Source organism: Cariama cristata, unplaced genomic scaffold, assembly GCF_000690535.1.
Source record: "Cariama cristata isolate BGI_N322 unplaced genomic scaffold, ASM69053v1 scaffold4019, whole genome shotgun sequence".
Taxonomy (NCBI): Eukaryota; Metazoa; Chordata; class Aves; order Cariamiformes; family Cariamidae; genus Cariama; species Cariama cristata.
Window position 1 is genome coordinate 105,038 of NW_009635157.1, and position 18,837 is coordinate 123,874.

The window sequence follows — 18,837 nt, forward strand, 5'->3', positions numbered from 1 at the left end:
GGTGTGTTTATTTGTTTGGTGTGGGTACTAGCCTGTAGCAGTTATCCATTTTCAAGATGTAAATAAACACAATTATTGTTTTGGAATTTTTTTTCACTGCTATAAAGCTTTTGTTTAAATACTTCTAATCTGGTACTGTTATCATGGAATTGAAGTAACCCAGGAATAGCCTTAAGGTTAGCTGAATGTATCTGATTCTTCAGCATTAGCTGAAGCCCTTCCTCCCTGCTGCAGGATAAATATTTGCCTTTTGTTGAACAGGATAGGTTCCTCTGTGCTACTGAAAAACATGCTGGCTTCTGCAACCTAGTTTAATTGAAAACCTCCCTGTGAATATTTTTTCTTAATTTAATTCTGCTATTGCATTGACACCAAATTTGCATGTGTGTTCGAGGGAAAGTCAGCTTTTCCACATCATCCCTTCTCCATTGCACACAAAAATGAATACAAAACCCTGAAGGACCAATATGAATTCACAAATCTATCTGCTGTTCTGTTTGAGCATCTGATTGTCTGATGTTCTTAGCTTTACAAGAATGTCATCTGCTTGCAGTTGGTGTTTTCCCATTTTAATAATTATTCAAGTGGAAATTTTTCTTTTCTACCTTTTAAGAAAGATTTAGCTAGCAGGTACTACCTGTTTTCATGGACAGAATATCTGTTCTCTAACAATACTGAGAAACAGCTACCACTATTGCTTTGGTTGAAAGAAGAGCACACTTGATTCCTGCCTGTGAGCTTACCCCTCTCTTCTGATCTGATTCTGATCCACTTTCTGGGAATAGTCCAGGGGTCTGAGACTGTGAGTTTAGTTGCTGAAAGAGGACTTTCCAAGCATTGAGCATCTCTCCTAAGCACACACTTATTTCTATTGCACAAATTTCCCTCAACCAAATTGGCTCCCCCAGGTTGGGGAGCATGCCTGCCTTGGTGCACACCACCAGTCACCTCTGCAGCCAGCGCACACAGAGCCAGCTCCTTCCTCTGGCTTTTCCAATCAATTGCGATGTACCTGCTGTCCTCCTAGAGTTAATATTATCAGAGGAAGAGAACTTTGCAATCAAAGTTTCTTCTAAGCTTTTAATCTGGAAGTCAAGGAGATTTGAGGAAAGAGTCCTTGGCCTGACAGAAGAATGATCTTGCTGGAAGCTCTAAAATTAATCCACCAGTCAAGGTATGATGATGGACCCACAGAGCCACTTCACTATTTCTAGACAGCTGGAGGGAAGTGAAGGCATCAGTTAACTTCCAGCCTCTGTCATAAGAAAGGCTGAGTCAGGTGATTATAGAGGTCCTCTTTTTGGGTCAGGAGTAAATAAACTCACTTTCAAGATTTTGTCCATCTCAAATCTCAGCAGCTGGCTCTTGTGGAGCAGGCACTGCAGCCTTGGAAGTGCCACTCCGCCAAGCCAGTCACTCTGATAGGGCTGTTACACATGCTTGGTGTACTCCATGAGCTCTGAGCAGATGCAGGGGGTGTATGATTTGGGTATACTCACTTCTTAGACCCCACCTAGTTAATTCAGTTTTCTTTGTTATTATCCAGGGGGGTGTATGATTTGGGTATGCTCACTTCTTATACCCCACCCAGTTAATTCAGTTTTCTTTGTTATTATCCACAGTTCAGATACATGTGCAAAAATCAATACAAGATTAACTTCCAACAAAATATTCAGCTTGGAAACAGTACTCATTAGGGATGTGTTAATGTCTGATTATAAACTGTAAAAGCAAACGTACCCCCAAACTGTAAAAGCAAATGTGCCCCACAGGCTTGCTGTACATGCGTAGTTCTTTTGAAATATGATATTCTCAAATAATACACAAATTAAGGGGCTGTTACTCTTGATCTGCTCCTTTAGAGTACAGCAAGTCATAACATCTGAGAAGAGGGCTCTTGACTTTTTGCTTCCTGAGACAAAATTGCAGATAAACATCACAGCAGACAGAAGTATTTCCTTCATGTGACATTATTAATGGTTCACAACCCATCATGAAGGAGGATAGGGGCTTCAGCTCCATGTAGGTCATGTCACCTCCTGGTCCAAGTTCTGTTTCTCATTGTAGGCAAGAGTGTGTCTCTACCTATAGACTGAAACCAAAATCTTACAGGTCCCAAACTGGTCTTTTTATGATAATGGTTTTCAGTCCAGTAACTGATTTCAAGATTAAAATAATTTCCTGGTTTATAACTTAGTCTTCAGTACATGGATGTATTGCACAACTTACCAGAAAGACACATGTATATAAAAAGCTAAGGTCATTTAAGCATAACTGTCTTACATATATTCCGAAGAGCTATTCCTATTTTAGTCATGTTTTTAAGTAAATGCGAGTGCTTATGGAAAATATGTCATTGATGGCTCTGTAAATTGAGATATCACGGTTCTGTTTCCTGGATTGTTTTTCAACTGTTAACCTGAGCTTATATGGACATTTCTGTTGCAATTCTAAAAGCTGTTTGGTTTTCAGACCAAAAATTTTTTTTGCAGACAACTAGTCCTTCCAGGGTAAAGTGCAGTAAATTTTTTGTGAGGGACTAGTCATATATCCTAATTTTATGAAGGCTATTATATATGAAGGCTTAATTTAGGGTGGTTTTGTATTTATAATTAAGCTAGTTGTATGGAAATCAGTTTTTTCCTATAATGGATTAGAACAATATTTTGCACAGCAGTAAGAAGGCCAGAGGACTGTATTTTAATTGATTACTGCTCACCTGTGGTATTTAATGTATGGTGAACTTGACAGTTGTACACTTTCTACACAGAAACTCAGCATTTTTGAAAACGGGTACCTAAAATTAGAATAGTAAGTCCCTGTTTAGTTCCAAACTTCACCTGGCTCTAGGGAAATAGTCTGTACAATAAAAGTAAATTCAGACCTTTACGTACCAATTAAATATCCTAATGTGATAAATACTGATTACAAAAACTGAACATAGGGGAAGGGAACACCTTTCATTGCTGGTATATAAAAGACTTGATATCAAGACTTTGGACTGTGGCTGCAGGGTTATAAACACAAGATGTAAAAATAGGATGGCAAGATCTCAAGGAAAATATCCAGGATGTGTTGCTCACCTGGCAAGTGTTAGTTAGGTACCTCATGATCCTGTATTATGAAGTGATTCTTAAACATGAGCTAACTCTCTCAGTTCTGGATTTTTTTTTTCTTTTCCGCTTCTCTTTCTGTTCAGTGCAATTATAACTCAGTGATTCCCAGTTCAACTCGTATTGTATAAACTCCTGTCCTTACTACCGTGCACTCATGTGAAGAAATAAATTCTGAAAGAACTCTTTTAAATTTGTGAGATCCAGCATATCAGATGAGTATTTCATTTACCATTTTGGGCATTTTGAGACAGTTGAGGAGAGCAAGGAATTTGATGTCATCAATCGCTTACCATTTGGGGCATTTTGAGACAGTTGGGGAGAGCAAGGAATTTGATGTCATCAATCTGGAAATCCGGTGGGAGCTTAAAACACAGTAACGGGGACGCTCTTGTTCTTATACCAACAGCCGTGCTATGAGCATTACAGGATGCATTGTGCTCTCATCAGAGAACCGTGATCCCACAGAGCTTCATGAGTTATTGCCCAAATGTGATTGCTGTAGGACTGGCAGATGCTGACATTTGCCCTTCACAGGAGGTAATAGCATAGCTAGTCTTGAGCTGTTCGCTAGTAAGGAGAAGAGATGATATGAATGCTCCCTGATCAACTCTTTTTTTTCTTTTTTTTCTTTTTTTTGGTGTTGTACCAATATATATATGTATAGAAGTTGAGAGGTGTCTCTGTAGGGGAGGTATATGTTTGTGGAGAGGACAAGGGAGATGCAGAGATGACAACTGGTGTGGTTATGTCACTATGATACCTTAGGAACGGTTGAAAGTGTTTACTTTGTAGATGTTTGCCAGAGTATTGGAAAAGTTCTAGGTGCTGCCATTTTCCTGATTAATCTATAGCTAACTCCACAGAAATGCAACAAATTTTGGATTTACCCTTTGTATTGCACTCGATGAGTTCGTGATCTCACATTGTAAATATTCATTTTTCTTGTGACCTGGAAGCTAATTCTAAATGGCAAAAAATTCAAAGAGTGTCCCTTCAGAATTAGAGAAAAGAAAATTATCTTTCAGGAAAATGCAAGGAATATGAGTGTCTTACAAACTTTATTACTGTTTGTATGTTTTATTTTTTGCATGGAGCATAACCTAATGGTATACATCATTAAATCAAGTGGAGAACTGGATCAATTGAAAATGCAAAAGACGTCCAAAGAGACAATATTTTCTAAATCTCTCCTGAGTCTGTTGGTTTGGGGAGGAAAAAGCATAAATGGGAGGGAGAGGAGGCAGACAGTATAGCCTTTTTTGTTTTGTTTAATATAGTTTTCATTTTTTACTTACGTGGTTTATAGGTTATGGAGGCTTTATGCGTGACTGACAATTCTCCTCTGCCAGAATTAGTGGTGAACCGAAGCCTGCTTTGACCATACTAATGACTTTTTACTGAAATAATTCATGTACTGGCATCTGATAAGTTAAATATTGCTATTTGCAAATAGTCCTGAACTGATTTGGTCTCTGTTATTTCTAACTTAATAATTCACCCTGTTCTGTTTTCCAGTTGGGCTATCGGTTGCTTAACAGGAATGTTTTATTTGTGTTAATTTAGAAAGTGTGATGTCCAGTGCCAGCTGTCCCATGCCAGCACAGCGTGTGCTGTCCTTTAAGCCAAACAGACACAGCTTAATGACTAACGAGTTGAACAATGGTATTGTCATGGATGTTTTCCATTAATGCCTCTGCAGGTAGGGCAGCAAATGGAAAGCCAAGCTCAAGAAAAAACACTGGCGTCTTTGGGGTCTTAAAAATTATTAGTGAAAAATGTAAATACGGGAGAGGATAAAATTTTTGTATTGGTAGCTACCCTTGCACCAACACATACCTAGCGGGAAGTTTTAGGTGGCTTTTTGTTTAACATAAGGGGCCATAACTCCCCCCTCTTAGTGTTTTCCTTCCATTTCTAACCTCATTGCATTTCTGTTTCTGTGGACTCACATCGTTTTCTCTTCCACCCTCTCTCTTTCCATCCCACTGCATGCCTCTTTCCTTGGTCTGACCTCAGAGAGGAGGAAGAGTATGAAGAGGAGGAAGAAGAACAGCCAGTCACAGAGCCCAATACTGAGGATGAGGGGGAGGAAGAGGCCAGTAGGCAGGTCAAAGCCAGGTACCGGGATTCAGCATCGTCCCTCCACCTTTTCCTCAGGCTCTGGCATGAACTCACCAGCACAGTGTGCAGCAGCATCTACCTTTTCACTCACATTCCTTGATCGCCTGTTAAAGCCACCCCCCAAGGAAATCTTTTTGCATTTAAAAGCTTTGTTGGGGGGCATGCGTTAATGGAAATGTGTTTCATTATATAGGCTATGCACTGTCTGCACTCACTCCCTTTGTACAAAATTAGTAATGCTGACAAATCTTAAGAGATTTAGCTGGAGGCATAGCTTTTAAGCATGGCTTAGGTTTTTCTTTTCAGTTGAGGCAATGGTGAAACATTGCAGCGCTTTGCTAAGGCTGTTGCTTGGTTTCTGAGGTTTTCATCCCTATTTTCCTGATACAACCTTATTGGCAATACCTGTTCCTAGGAAGGAGATTGGCATTTTTTGAATGCTGCCTAGGATTTCTATCAATTTTGTTCATGTTTTAATGGGAAAGAACTACTTCAAGGCAAAGGTGATAGATATATATTTAATTTTATGCATACCTGCCCATCTGTGTATATATGGATATAAACAATCCACCTATCAAAACAATATTCTCATGTAAAATTTTCCACCTATTTCTGAGGTATATATGGATTTGGCATCTGGCAACTTTATCCTAATAAATTGGAAGAAAGAAAATATGTTCTTTCTTCCAGACAGCCATTTGATTCAGGTTAAATTGTTTGGCTTTGCAACTCGGCATATGAGATTGGATTTATTTTTTTTTAAATAAACCACATTCATGCAGATGCTGTGCAGCGCGGAAGGAAGAAAGGAAACTGTTTAATGTGAGAATTCCAAAGAAAATACTGTACTGTTGTTATTAATATCCTCCAGTCTGCAAATCTTGCCAATGGCTGCCTGAAATTTCAAAATTAAGTGATAATTTCCTCAAAACCAATTCTTAAAAGTCAAAGCTAAGACGCAAGTTATTAGTAAATTGCATGAATATACTAAAATACTGTTTAAAAAAGATGAGGAAGAACCACGTAAAGGTCATGATGTGCTTTTAGGTCATCGGTCTTTTAAAATAACAGTCACTTTGAGATAACTGGGTGATATTCCCATGGCTTTTCTAAATACCTCCTTTCACTGTCACTGTAGCATAACCAAAGTGATCTGTACCCTGGCTGTTTGTGTTTGATGCTGCCAGGGTAGGTAGGACTGGCCTGGCTTCAGGGACTCCTGTCACACACAACTGGTGCAATAGATGAAGGTTTCCAGATTGCTCACTGTGCTTCTGTTGTGAGAAATTACCTGGTATATACCTGATGATGAACTTCATAATATCCTAACATATATAATGTGTATTATGTTTTTCTTGCATACACTGTGCCGAGCCCACACTCCTCAGATAGGGGCCATGCCTTGCATGCCTGTAGGTGGATTGCAGAGGTGGTCTCAGGAGAATGAAATCAGCCACCTGCTGAGTGATCCAGCCCAAAGCCCATGCACAGTGTTTAGGCTGGAGATACTAGTGAAAACAGATATCCTGGAGTGCAGATCCCATGGCTTTTCACCTGCCTTGCTGCTTCTGTCACTCACCAACACCTGCCTTCACTAGAGCAAAGCAGATAGATGTGTTTTCTGTTGCACTTGATGCAACTCTGCAAGTCTCTATCTAACACCAACACGGGATGCTGACACTCAGAGAAATTACTGCCTTCATACCTAAAAAATGATCTGGTAAGGCATTGCTTTTGAAATAATTCTAAACCTTAATTTTGACAGAACAGTGCCAACTGAGTATTTTTTATTTTCATCTTTGGTGGATGAGCATTTTTGGTAAAAAGATCAGATCACCAAGGAGAATGATAATCAGATATCTGGCCTTCAGGAGTCAGTCATGCAGATTGTATCTTGAAGCATCTCTAGTCTGTGGACAATGTTATCCAGCGTGTTGAGACTGCTTTGTACTGCTCTGACAATGCATACAACCTAACTTGAAATACTTGAAAATTGTTCAGAAAATGGTTGTGAGAATGTTCATGAAAATTAGTTCTGAAGCCTGTGGGTTAAACCTTTTCCTGTCCCTTAATCTAAGTCGCTTCCATTCATCAGTGTTTCCAACCCCAAGAAGAATCCCACTGGCATACAAAGATGTGAGTTCTCTTATTTTATTTAAAAAGAGGTGCTGATTGTCTAAATTTGGAAAGTTTTTCTTGTCTGACTCTCCTTGACTTTTTTTCCTCCAGCGGTACTATCTATTGATCTCTCTTTTCCCCGTTCTTCTCTCCTTCCCTTCCCTTTGTCGCGATGTTTTACTCCTGCAGTGGGGTCCCAGGTACACAAGACGCTGTGAATGAAAACCTTTCATGGTGTTCTGATTCTTCAGCTGTCTCCAGTGCCATTTCTCCAGCTGAGAGGCCCCTCTCCTGCTCTAGAGCAAAGAGCTCTTCTAGCAGCTCCTCTTCTGTGCCTGACTCATCTGTCTGTCATCATAATTCTGTCGTTTCATCACCATCTTCACCTGTGGCAGCATTGCTAAGCTCTTCCCAAAATTCATCAGCATCCATTACTCCGAAGGCATCTCCAACGGTGGAGAAATTACCTTATGTACCACATACTCCTTTTCACCTCTTCTCATACGACTTTGAAGAGTCTCCAGCATCTGTGAAAGAAAAGGAAGCAGAAGTGATGAGGGAAAACAGGTAGATTTTATACAGCTGTAATTAATTTTTAGATAAATGAATAATACCGTTAAAGAGTTTTATAGTGATAATAATGCACTCTCTGTTTTGTATTATTTCCAGAACATACTGTATTAGTTTTAGTCCTATAAGCCTATATTTTGATTTGATTGATAGTCTCCCCTTGCCTTTGTTTCATCTTACTCCTCTTCAAGGTCTATAGATAATAAGTATCCTGGCTTCATCTATAGAGGAGTAGATAAATAACCTGTGATTTGGGAGATCACATTTTGCTCTCATTTACAGCCGTGTAATTTGCAGACATGATTTCATGAAAATTAACGGAGCTCTTCTGCTATAAAACCAAGAGAGATCAGATCAGCACTTGGAATTCAGGGGTGAAATCCTGGCTTCAAAGACTGAACTGCCAAATCCCAAATTTGTTGTTAGATTACAGTGCATATCCCTGTCATGTGCAATTTCAACTCATGCTTGTAATAAGAGAAGTAGATTAAACCCTATAAAGAGAATGTAGCACTCAGAATAGACAGTTTTCCCTCCACAACATGTGCTCAGCTCAGTTGCTCCTCATGCATTTCTCTTAGTTTCTAATTTTAATTTTTAATTTCACCATCGCACCCATTTAAAAACAAAAATAAATTGTTTAGTTTCAATCTGTTTTCAAGTAAAACAGGTTGACAATAGGTAGCATTAAAACAATGCTAGAGAATCACCTTGAAAAGAGGTTGATTTTTACTGTCCCTCCCAATGGTCAGTGTTCTTTGAATTAGGTGCTGAAAATGTACACATATATTGCGAGCGTATTTATTTCTTCCTTTCTCCAGCAGTCCTGAATTTCTGCATGTGAACAAATATTTTGATTCCTTTGATCCTTTTAATTTTCGCTCTTCTAATAGGTGGGTGTTTTTTGTCACACTTTCATTTCACTGAAAAGCTAAAGCCAAGTAGCTGTTAACAAGGGACTTAGTTCACATATCTTTCCTTACCTGCAGCTTGAACACTGGGATTCCTCTAAATTTACTTTTTCGTGCATAGGTGCAATTTTCCCTTAGGTGTCTCATGCTAGTTTATTGCTCTCTCATTGCTGCTTGCCGTTAGAGTTATACTTTTTAGAGAATAGATTCCTAAATACCTCCTGTTCCTGCAACATTTAGTATTTCTGCAGTGATTTTTTTTTTTTCCTCTGACCATCCTTGTGCTTCTGGTTACCACATAGGATCAAGGGTGTGGCGTGGGGTTGGATTGTACTGGGTTTATTTGGAGAAAAAGGAGGGCAAAGCTTGTGTGATTTGGGCAGTAATGTGTTCATAAATGAGGTAAATGTCTGGGGTTTCTTCAGAGTGACGGCTCCTGGAACAAGGCCATTTCATCTACATTGGTATATGAGACAAGAAGGGAAAATGGAAGTAATAGCCACTACCAGAGAAAGGTTAGAAAGATAAACATTGTGTACAGGATACAGGCTTGCCCTGGTGTGCTGGTTTTGCCTTGCTACTCTTCCAGCCTCTTTGTCTCTCTGAATTTGATACATAGGGATGCCATGTCCAGGCCAATCGCTCTGAATTTGATTTTGTTAATACTTGTAGGTCTGAGTCCATAGAAGGTATGTTTGCTCCATTTTAATAAGAGTTATCTTTGGACTAATTGAAATTCCTTGGTCCGAAAAGGATTCTGCCTTGTGTCAGCTTTTTCATGGGGCAGAGGAGAAGAAAAGCAAATGTAACGGTTGGTAAGAAGATCTCCTTCCAGTTAATTGAAATGGAAATGGAGGTTTCTGTTAGTGTCAGGAACATACCGAATGAGCTCTGAGTTCTCATGACAATGGAGTTTTCTCATTGCTCACTCAGTACGGGCACAGGCAGAACATTTTCTGAGCTGAGTCTGCCGGAGAGAAGACCCGTGCCAGATCTGTGCTACCAGGGAATCATAGAATCATAGAATCATAGAATCATTATGGTTGGAAGAGACCTCAAAGATCATCAAGTCCAACCGTATAGGTGACGCCACCCTTCTACGGCAGGGATGCCAAAAAGGCAACGATTTCCTCCAAATTCCTTTTGTAGCTCAGAAACATGCATGTTAGCATTTTTTTCCAAAATTATTCCCCTGTTTCTGGGCATTCAGCATGGTGTCTCAAAAATAGATGGTGGTGGTGGGGTGTGTTCTGAAACATAAACCTGGAATTGTTGCCAGGTTGAAGGGGGCATGTTCTCTAAAGCACGGTCCCTTCCATTATAAAAACCCCTAACTGAAATCTGTTCTGGTTTTAACATGGGCCTTGGCAGGCAGCAATGCTGTTGTACCCTGAGGAATGAAGCTTAAAACTTTGAATGAAATTTTGCGTGGCTAGATGAGTGTGTTAAATGGAGCTGAAGGAAACCAACCAGTCTTTTCAAATAAAATTGCTGAGTGAAATTAATGAGTGTTGATATGTGTGAGAGAAGAAACAGCAGAGAAAGGATACCATGAAGGAGGGTATATTATATCCTATTAATTATAATAAGGAAGATGATGTTGCCCTTTTTCCTGAGGTGAATTTTGTCATTTGGATGAGTTGGCCTTGCAGAGTACTGACCTACAGAGCATTATACACTTTCCATGTGGGAAAATGGTATTGTCTGTAAACAGAAATGTTAACATTTTCCCAAATCAGGAATTTCTCCTCGATGTGCTGTTTAAATACAGTGGTTAAAAGGGACAGCAAAGCAACACAACTGCCTTTTCTATTCAGTATGGGAGGCAGGATGCAAACATTGATACAAGGGACTCTGCGGAGGCGGCTGTTCCAGGAGTCCTGGAAACAATTTCTCTTTGATCAGAAAGCTCACATTGAAGTCAAGCAGATTTTGGGGTTTTTTTGGTGGAGAGAATGGCTGACAGAAATTTCTAAAGCCATGCTTCCAGAAACATGTCTTTTTAACCGTGATGATGACTTTTTTACAGACATTGTGAGAAATGGCCCATAAGCTATGACTTATGTTGGGGTAGGGGAAAGAAAATACCACTTGCTTTGATTGAAAATCAAGGTGGATGCTTTCCATTTATAACACAAACATTCGCAAATCATGGATGTCCATGTTCACATCATGTCTTGGGAACGCTGCTGTTTTTCTTAATTTCACTAGATATGAATACTGCTGACTTGGACTGGTTTGATCCCTTTTCTAATGGCTGAGTAGCGGTCCCCAAAGCACCGAATAATTTTGAGTAACTGAGCAGTGATTTAAGTATTCCTACTCTGAGTTGTCACTTGGGAGGACCATTCTAATCTCTCATTATTTTCCATACCAATATCTTACTATTTGAATCAGGTATGTCCATGACATGGTTGATATTAAAATGAGATTTTGAAGCTGGGATTAGAGCAATATTTTCAGAAAGTGGATGTTTGAGAAGTTCTGGGGTATGGGATCACCCCCACCCACTAAACAAGAGGATTTAGTGTTGTATACCTGCTTGCTGACAGATTCTTTCTGTCTCTCCCTTTCTCCTATTTTCCTTCTTGTTTCTTCAGATATAATAGCTATGGCAGCAGCTCTTACTCTTCTCCGCGGCCTTACTCTGGTGTGAGTGCCCCTACAACACCCACTTCTCGTTATGGGACAGCTCTCTCACCGCCTCAAGAGACCAAATCTGACAGGTTTGTAAATTAATGAGTGTTTTGACAACAGTTCCTTTATAGACAGGATTAAGCAGATAAGTGTAAGCTGTTCTGAATGGGTACTGGAAATATCTTTAAGCCAAACCTTTTCTAACGTTGGAAAGAAAATGAATCTAGACGTGTTCATTTCCCACTCATTCTCAAGCCTTCCTTTGACTCGATGTTAAAGGTTGGATGTATTTCCATCCCACTTCTGCTTCTTCCACTTAAATGGATAAAACAGAGTTGCTTCACACATATGCTGTTCTAAGTATTAAAAGGTGAATTAAAGCACATTTTATTTCTTTCTTTCCATTTTTTAAAATAAATTCAGACAGATCTATTTTCACTTCTATCGTCTTAAATCAACCATAAAATCTTGGAAATGTGCTTAGCTCAGAATTTCCTAGGCCATAGTTTTGTCCTTTCTTGAAAATACATGATATATCTTAATGTATTTCATCAAGGGCAAAATTTTTCTTTCTGTAGGTAAAGCAAACTCATAATAACCTACCAGTTATCAGCTCACTTAAAAAAAAAAAAAGAAAGAAAAAAAAAGGGGAAAAAACCCCACACCAGTAACAAAAATCAGTGTTTTGAACAATCAAAATACTCTTTTGAATTATGTAAGGTACTAGGGGAAGAAAAAAAATAGGAAAATGTTATGGATACATGAAAGAAATTCTTCTTCTCAAGAGATTTGGACATCCAGAAATTAACTGATTGCTACAACCTGAAAATAAATGGGAGCTTCAAAGGATGTCATGCTGAGTTTAAGGGAAAAAGGTAGAAATTTTTAATTAATTTAATTAAATAATTTAATGTAACAATTTAATTAAATTATTCCCGATTCGGGCAGATAGGCTTTGGATTTTTCGTTGCCGAATTAGCTGCTAATTTGTAAAAATTCCATCTCCCACCCTTTTTTTCAACTGAAGGCTTTTTCAGGATCCTTTGTCTGCATTCCAATTGATTTTTATTAGTTATTTTTTGAATATTTCTGTATGTATGTAGAAATATGCGTATATATGTTTGTGTGTGTACATATTCATGTTTGAACCTACCTAATGCCTCACATACTTTCCAGTCTACTATTTAGAATGACTCAAGTTAGATTTTTCCAGCGTGCAGGTATTTCTACCCATGCGGTATTGATTTAATCCTTTTTTTCAAGTCAGTAATTGCATTAAGTTTATCTTTGGAGAAAGGCATTATTTTTCATTTGCTCATCCTCCTGGAGTAACTTGCCTCGATTTGTCTTGCCTGATCTGAATTAAATTATTGCCAAGTGAAACCGTAATAAAAAACTCTAGACCAGCATTTTCACCCCTTTTTACCTCAGCAAAATAGATGCAAGATAAGCAAGAATTAAAAGTATCCTGCTGCTTTTGAAGTTTTCGATCTCCAAGCCCCCGCTGCTGTAAGCTTCTGATTGCTACTGCAGCAAAGAAACCCCAAAGCAGTCAAACGCTGAGATGGCTGAAGATGGCTGGGCCTGTCTTGCAAGAGGTTGGTCGCGCTGGCCCTGCTCCAGTGAAGGAAGCAAGCTTTCATTGCAGCATGCGCGTAAGTGCGTTACTGGTTTGGAGCCAAAATGCCTTGGCCCCACAGGATGAAGCTGTAAAATTCGCAGATTCATGGAGAGTCAGGCCAGAGGGGAGCTCTGTAATCATTTGTTGTGACCCGTAATGGGCCTCACAGAAGCTAAATGAAGGACCCCTGTACCTTCACGTGTTTTCAAGTGGCAGCGCATGACTTCTCCTGGAAAACATTCCAGTATTTATCATCACTGATGGGAAAATATTTCATATTTTGAGACTAGTTTGTCTAGCAGCATCTTCTAGCCGTTACACCTCATCCTGCCTTTCTCTGTGAAACTGGAAAGTGCTCTGACTTCAACTATCAGATCTCTCTTACATGTTTTAAGTGTCTCAACACAATGCTCAGAGTTGCATCTCTGTCTTTCCTTCAGGTTACGTTTACTGCTTTCCACCACGCATGATAAAAATTTCTCTACTCTTGTTTAAATTTGCAGCTTGCTATTCCTGATAGTTGAACTCACCAGGATTTCTGCATTTTTATATTTGAGGATTGTTACAGCCTGATGCTTTTTGTATATTATTCTCTGAGAAGTGTGAAAAATGTGTGTACCCCACAGCTGCCTGTTGTCTGCAGAACAGTTGCAGTTATTTCTTGGAAGAATTAAATGTACAGGTTCAGATGCCATTTTACATCAAGTCTTGTTCCTTTTGAGTGCGCTGCCATTGCCGATGTATAGTTCATAATGGAGTGACTGCTTTGAAGAAGGGCAGAAGCCTGCTTTTATTTCATTGTCCTGAAAGACATGGGTTGCAGAAATGCCCACACAGAGATCGACAGATAGAATTTGCTCATTGATGAGTAGGTTGTGCAGTGCATGATGCAACACTTGGCGCTAATTAGTGAGTGGAAAGTATTGTGGAAGTTTTCACAGTCTTCTATCCATGGTGTTTGCCTTAGATTATGTAAACATTATTTCCTACCTCCTGATGGTAAAAATTTACACGGATTCAAACACACAAAAAAACTTAAAAGATGAAGGAGGGAGAGGAAGACACTTGATAAGAAACAGATGCGTTATCTATGGTTAGCCCCAAGGTGAGTTTTCTGCTTTCAGCTTACGATTGCAGTTATCCAAAGCCTCCACAGAAAGATTCCTGTCTTTTATCATGCAGGGAAGAGCTTCAGATGCAGTTCTTGGTACTGTTTATCTGACCTTCAAGAATAAGGAGGAAGGAAGAAGCAGCATTTAGAGCAGTGCCCAGCGAAATGATTCATGCTCCATTCAGTTACCCTGACAGGCCTTTCAAACCCTTGGCTGCATTTTGCTTATGTAAACAAGAGCTACAACTTAGGTGGAAAGAAGCAGTGTGGTTGACATTTTGACATTCATACTTTTAAAACCCTCTTTGGCCAAGATCAGTAGGGAATCCAAAAGAGCAGTATAATTCAGTGCAAAAGTAACTAGATTTTCTTCTTTGAAATCAACATAATGTATATATTTCTGATTGTACAGCAGAAGAAAAGGCTTACTTGACTGTTTCTCGGTTTCTAAATTCAGCTGCAGCCTTTTGCCAACTTCTTGCAATACTGTTGTTCTCTCTCATTTCTCTGGGTCCCCTGTGGAGAGCCATGTTTCTGAAGTGCATATTGCAGCCATGGGAATCCAAGAGGGCGAATTGCAGGGTACTTTCTGTTCAGCCCTTTATTGGGAGAGAAGAAAGGGTATATTGGTTCTCTCATATCTCTCTGCTTGTGAAAGTTGCTCCTAATGCATAAGAAGTATAACCCAGTCCTCTGTTTTCAACTGCCAAAGACTGCTTTGCTCCATAAATATACTGCTCCCACTCTTCACAACTTAAATCACCAACTAACTCTCTCCCAGGTTTTAAAGGAACAAAAAAACCTATTGATCTCGATTTCTTAACCTCATAAATTTTGGTAACAAAGGGGAAGAGCAAGACATGGCTGGAGCACACCAGGGATCAAAGCATTTTTCTGTACCTCCGAGTTGCTGCGTTGTCTGGGAGAAGAAGGTGTTGTAAGACTCTTCTGTATTTCCATGCCTTGTGCTTACACTTAGGATATTTCTGTTTAGCCAAAGACTGCCTTCTCAGACTCTGAATCTAAGACAGTCACTCAAATTGAAATCCGCAGTCTGGAAGCTGTAGCTGGATACCGATTACTTGCAAAGCTTCACACCCCCTCATAGTGTGTTTTTGGTGATGACGTAAATGGGTTCTTGATCATGGCCATAGTTAGGGGAGACCCCAAAGGAGACTAACTTCTAAGGCTGGAGCTCCTGAATTCAGCACCAGCTGAATTCAGCAACAGCTAATTCATTCTGTTGCCAGAAAAATATCCTACTGGTGTGTTTGCCAGGGTAGATTTCTTCTGATGCATTTGCTAGGAGGCGGTTCCCACTGGGCTTGATAGTCAAACAGTGTTGCAGTTAGCCTAGCTCGAAAAGCTTTCTTCTCAGGTACTGTGTGCCAAGGGAGCAGGAGTTCATGGTCCCCAGTCTCTTGCCTCTATCTGTTAAATGCCAGAAGGTTGAGCTTGCAAACCTCCACTTCTGGATCCTCTTGGCCAATCACTGTGAACTTAGTCTCCACCTCTGGCTGGTTCCTCTGAAGTTCTTGCAAATCTCCAGGCTTGATAAGGGTCTGCTATGGTGTTTGCAAATTATGCCTATTTGATGCACTCTCCAACTTTTCCAGACTGTTAGAAAATAGGCTTAAGAAAGGTGAAAGATGTTTCCCATCCCTTAATCTGTTTTCACTCTTAACTTGCTTTATGATCTACAGCAATACGTTACCTTGGGCTTCCATGATGCAGGGCCTTGAATGATGAATGTTCATCTCCATGTTCTTCTATATCTTTTAAAGGAAATGTACCCTCAAACGTTTATTTCTACAACTGGTGTACACAGACACTGAGATTAGCATGACTAGATTATAGGTGGGTTTTTCTCCAATAATTTTAAAGACACTTTAAACACCATACCTGAAGCGTAAACATGAACTGCAGCAAAGGTCTGCAAATACTCTTCTTTTGAGATTTATTCCCTCTCCAGGTGCCTGAAACAGTGATTTTCTGGCAAACTGGTGATTTTTTCAAATTTATGTCTCTTAAATGTGGAACAAACAAAAAAAACTTTCTTGAGAATGCTAAACAGCTTTTCAGTTAGACTTTCAGCTAAAATTAAAGGTCCCTGTAATTGACAACACCAGGGAGATGCTGCTAGGTGAAGCTTGTTGGCAGGTTCTTTTTGTATTTTCTTTTTTTCCATTAGCTATCTATCACTAATCTGCACTCTGGAGTTACCTTACTCCAGGTGTTAAGCACTAAGGAAAAACAAGAAACCTATGAAACAAACCCCACTATACAGCCTACAAAGCTGCTGCTCTCTCCCGAGACCAGCTCCTCTTTCCTTGGCTTTCTATTCTTTCCGCTTCTACCATCTTCTGTGTCTTAATACGTACTTCTGGGCTTTCATGCCAGAGACCGTGGCTATTTTTTCTTGTGGTAAATGCTAAGCACATCTTTCACTCTGAATAACATAATGAGGAAGGGATAGCTTGGTAGTTGATAATAGTGGCCCAGGGCAAAAGCCTCAACTTTATTGCTGAGATTTTAAGAGGAAAAGCGACCTTAGGAATTACTTGATGATTTACAATTTGGGAGGCAGCAGCGGCTTACACTGGCTTAACTGCTTGTCGAACTACTGTGTAAGCAGTTTTGTAGGCTTCATCATAGGGCATGTGTTTAAACAGAAAGCGTGAGCTGGGTTACAGTTTCAGACTGCGACGTGTTGCTGGCTGAACACGCGCGGCGCGGTGCTGATGCTCAGGGCACACATACCTTAGCCTGGATCTACAGCGGGGCTCTGCAAGCCACTTCCACGCAATTTGTGACTCACAAGAGGATGAGAAACCGCAGGTTGGAGAAAGACAGAAACACAGCATAAAGCCTGTCCACGTCAGGCTGCGAGAGGAGCGTGTATGTAGAAAGTCCTCATGTGTTGCCCTGGCTCTGCGCAGCTCTGCCCCACTGTAGCTTTATTTTGTATAGCCCCTCAGGACAGTTAAAACTCTAACGTTAATCAACTCCTCTCTTGGTCATTCTCAAGTTTCTTTCTCAAAGGAAGCATTAGTCAGTAGTTTTATCTCTCAATTTTGTGTTTATTTTTGAGAGGAGTTTTGTAAAGATTCCTCAAGTAATGTTTAGTCTGTTTGCAAAATCTTATATCAACATGCTTTTGAATTTGCCATGTCATATAGGGAGACATAACACACGGAGAGTTTCTTTAACCGTGAAAAGCAGTATGGCTCTTGGCAGCTTTGCCTCCTCTTTTGTCTTTTTCTAAGCTGTAAAGCGGATTTATTTTGTTAAAGCCAAGAGACATTTAGAGTTACTTAAGGCCTGAGTAGGAGCTGCCAACTGTTGTTCCCTCTCTGTAGCATTCCCATGACTGCTGGAGCAGGAGCACTTTGGATAAATGAGTAATTAGTACTTCCTTACTAAGGTTATTAATGATTCTGACCCTTGTTATATTAAAGAAAATCCTGAATATTAACCTTATGACCTAAAGGGATTTTCTCTCCTAAGTCATCTGTTGATTTTTTTTTAATCGCCTAAAAAATACATTTGTATTTTGTATTCTTGCTATAGATACCCATTTCCATTTAGCAAATTTTAAAAATTCAACTAAAGGAGGAAAACATAGCCACAAAAGAGTATTTCAGAGTTAACACGAATGAAGAACATTTGAAGTTGATAATTGCAATTTTGCTGGAACAAAGTAGCTTAGAGTAAGAAATATTTTCTTCAATTTTCAACAAGATTAGAGTAATTCAGGTCACATATTCCCCTTCGCAATACATAATCTGTGATGTACTATTGTCAGAAAATTGCAGGTACTTGCAAAAAAGTGTGAGATATCTTGTGTCTCCCTGAGCTTGTGTTTTTAATGATTACTAATTCACTGCTGTGTTAAATGCAGTAGGTCAGGTTAGATGAATTTTTATTCAGAAGAGTTTTGGCGTATAATCAATGTTTTGGCTTTGTATCCTCTGCCCTATGTATATTTGTTGCCTTCTTTTTCCTTCTTTTTTTTCCTGTTCTTTGCTCTTTCCTATCTTTTTCCAACAAGATAAGTAACTAATGGCCTCTTTGGCCCTAGGTCCTAGTGCCGTGGTGTGGAGCTATATTCACAAATCCCCAGACTTACATGTATTCTAGTTGTGTGTTTTCTTTCTGGAATGAGTGTAATAACATAGCTTGTTTAGCTTTTTCTGGTTTTAACAGCAGGCAGAAGAAAGCTTTTCTTAATATTTTTATGTTAACAGTCCATTCTTAATAGCCCTATGTTCTTTACAAGACTAAAAATAGTAGTCAGAGTAAGCATCGTTCTGGATTGTGTTTGTGGAATTGAACAAATGGTTGATATTACCAGCTGGTAACATTTGTGAGTGATCGGTCTATTGTGCTTTCATTGAGTATTCACATACTCTTTTCTGTTAAAATCTCTTACCACCTTTGATTCAATGCCAGAATTTTTTTTAGCTTTTTCCTTGCTTACTCAATTTTAAAATGCAGTCTACAACAGTAAGACTTAAATATTCCTGAGGCCTGAAGGTACTGTCACCCTTTCAACAGCGTCAAAGCACCAGAATTATCTCAAGGCTCAGCCCAAGCCTTCCAGCCAGCTGGTTTGGCCAGTCCCACTGCCAT

General features: G+C 39.5%; 1 protein-coding gene across 1 annotated transcript in view; it reads left to right on the forward strand.

The window, feature by feature from the left end:
• The window catches only part of FHOD3 (formin homology 2 domain containing 3), a 197,084-nt gene that overhangs the window by 93,798 nt on the left and 84,449 nt on the right, over positions 1 to 18,837 (forward strand). The window contains exons 7-9 of the mRNA XM_009707416.1: positions 5,133 to 5,234; positions 7,545 to 7,922; positions 11,437 to 11,562. Coding sequence (XP_009705718.1) covers positions 5,133 to 5,234; positions 7,545 to 7,922; positions 11,437 to 11,562 — 606 coding nt within the window. The remainder of the gene's footprint in view (positions 1 to 5,132; positions 5,235 to 7,544; positions 7,923 to 11,436; positions 11,563 to 18,837) is intronic.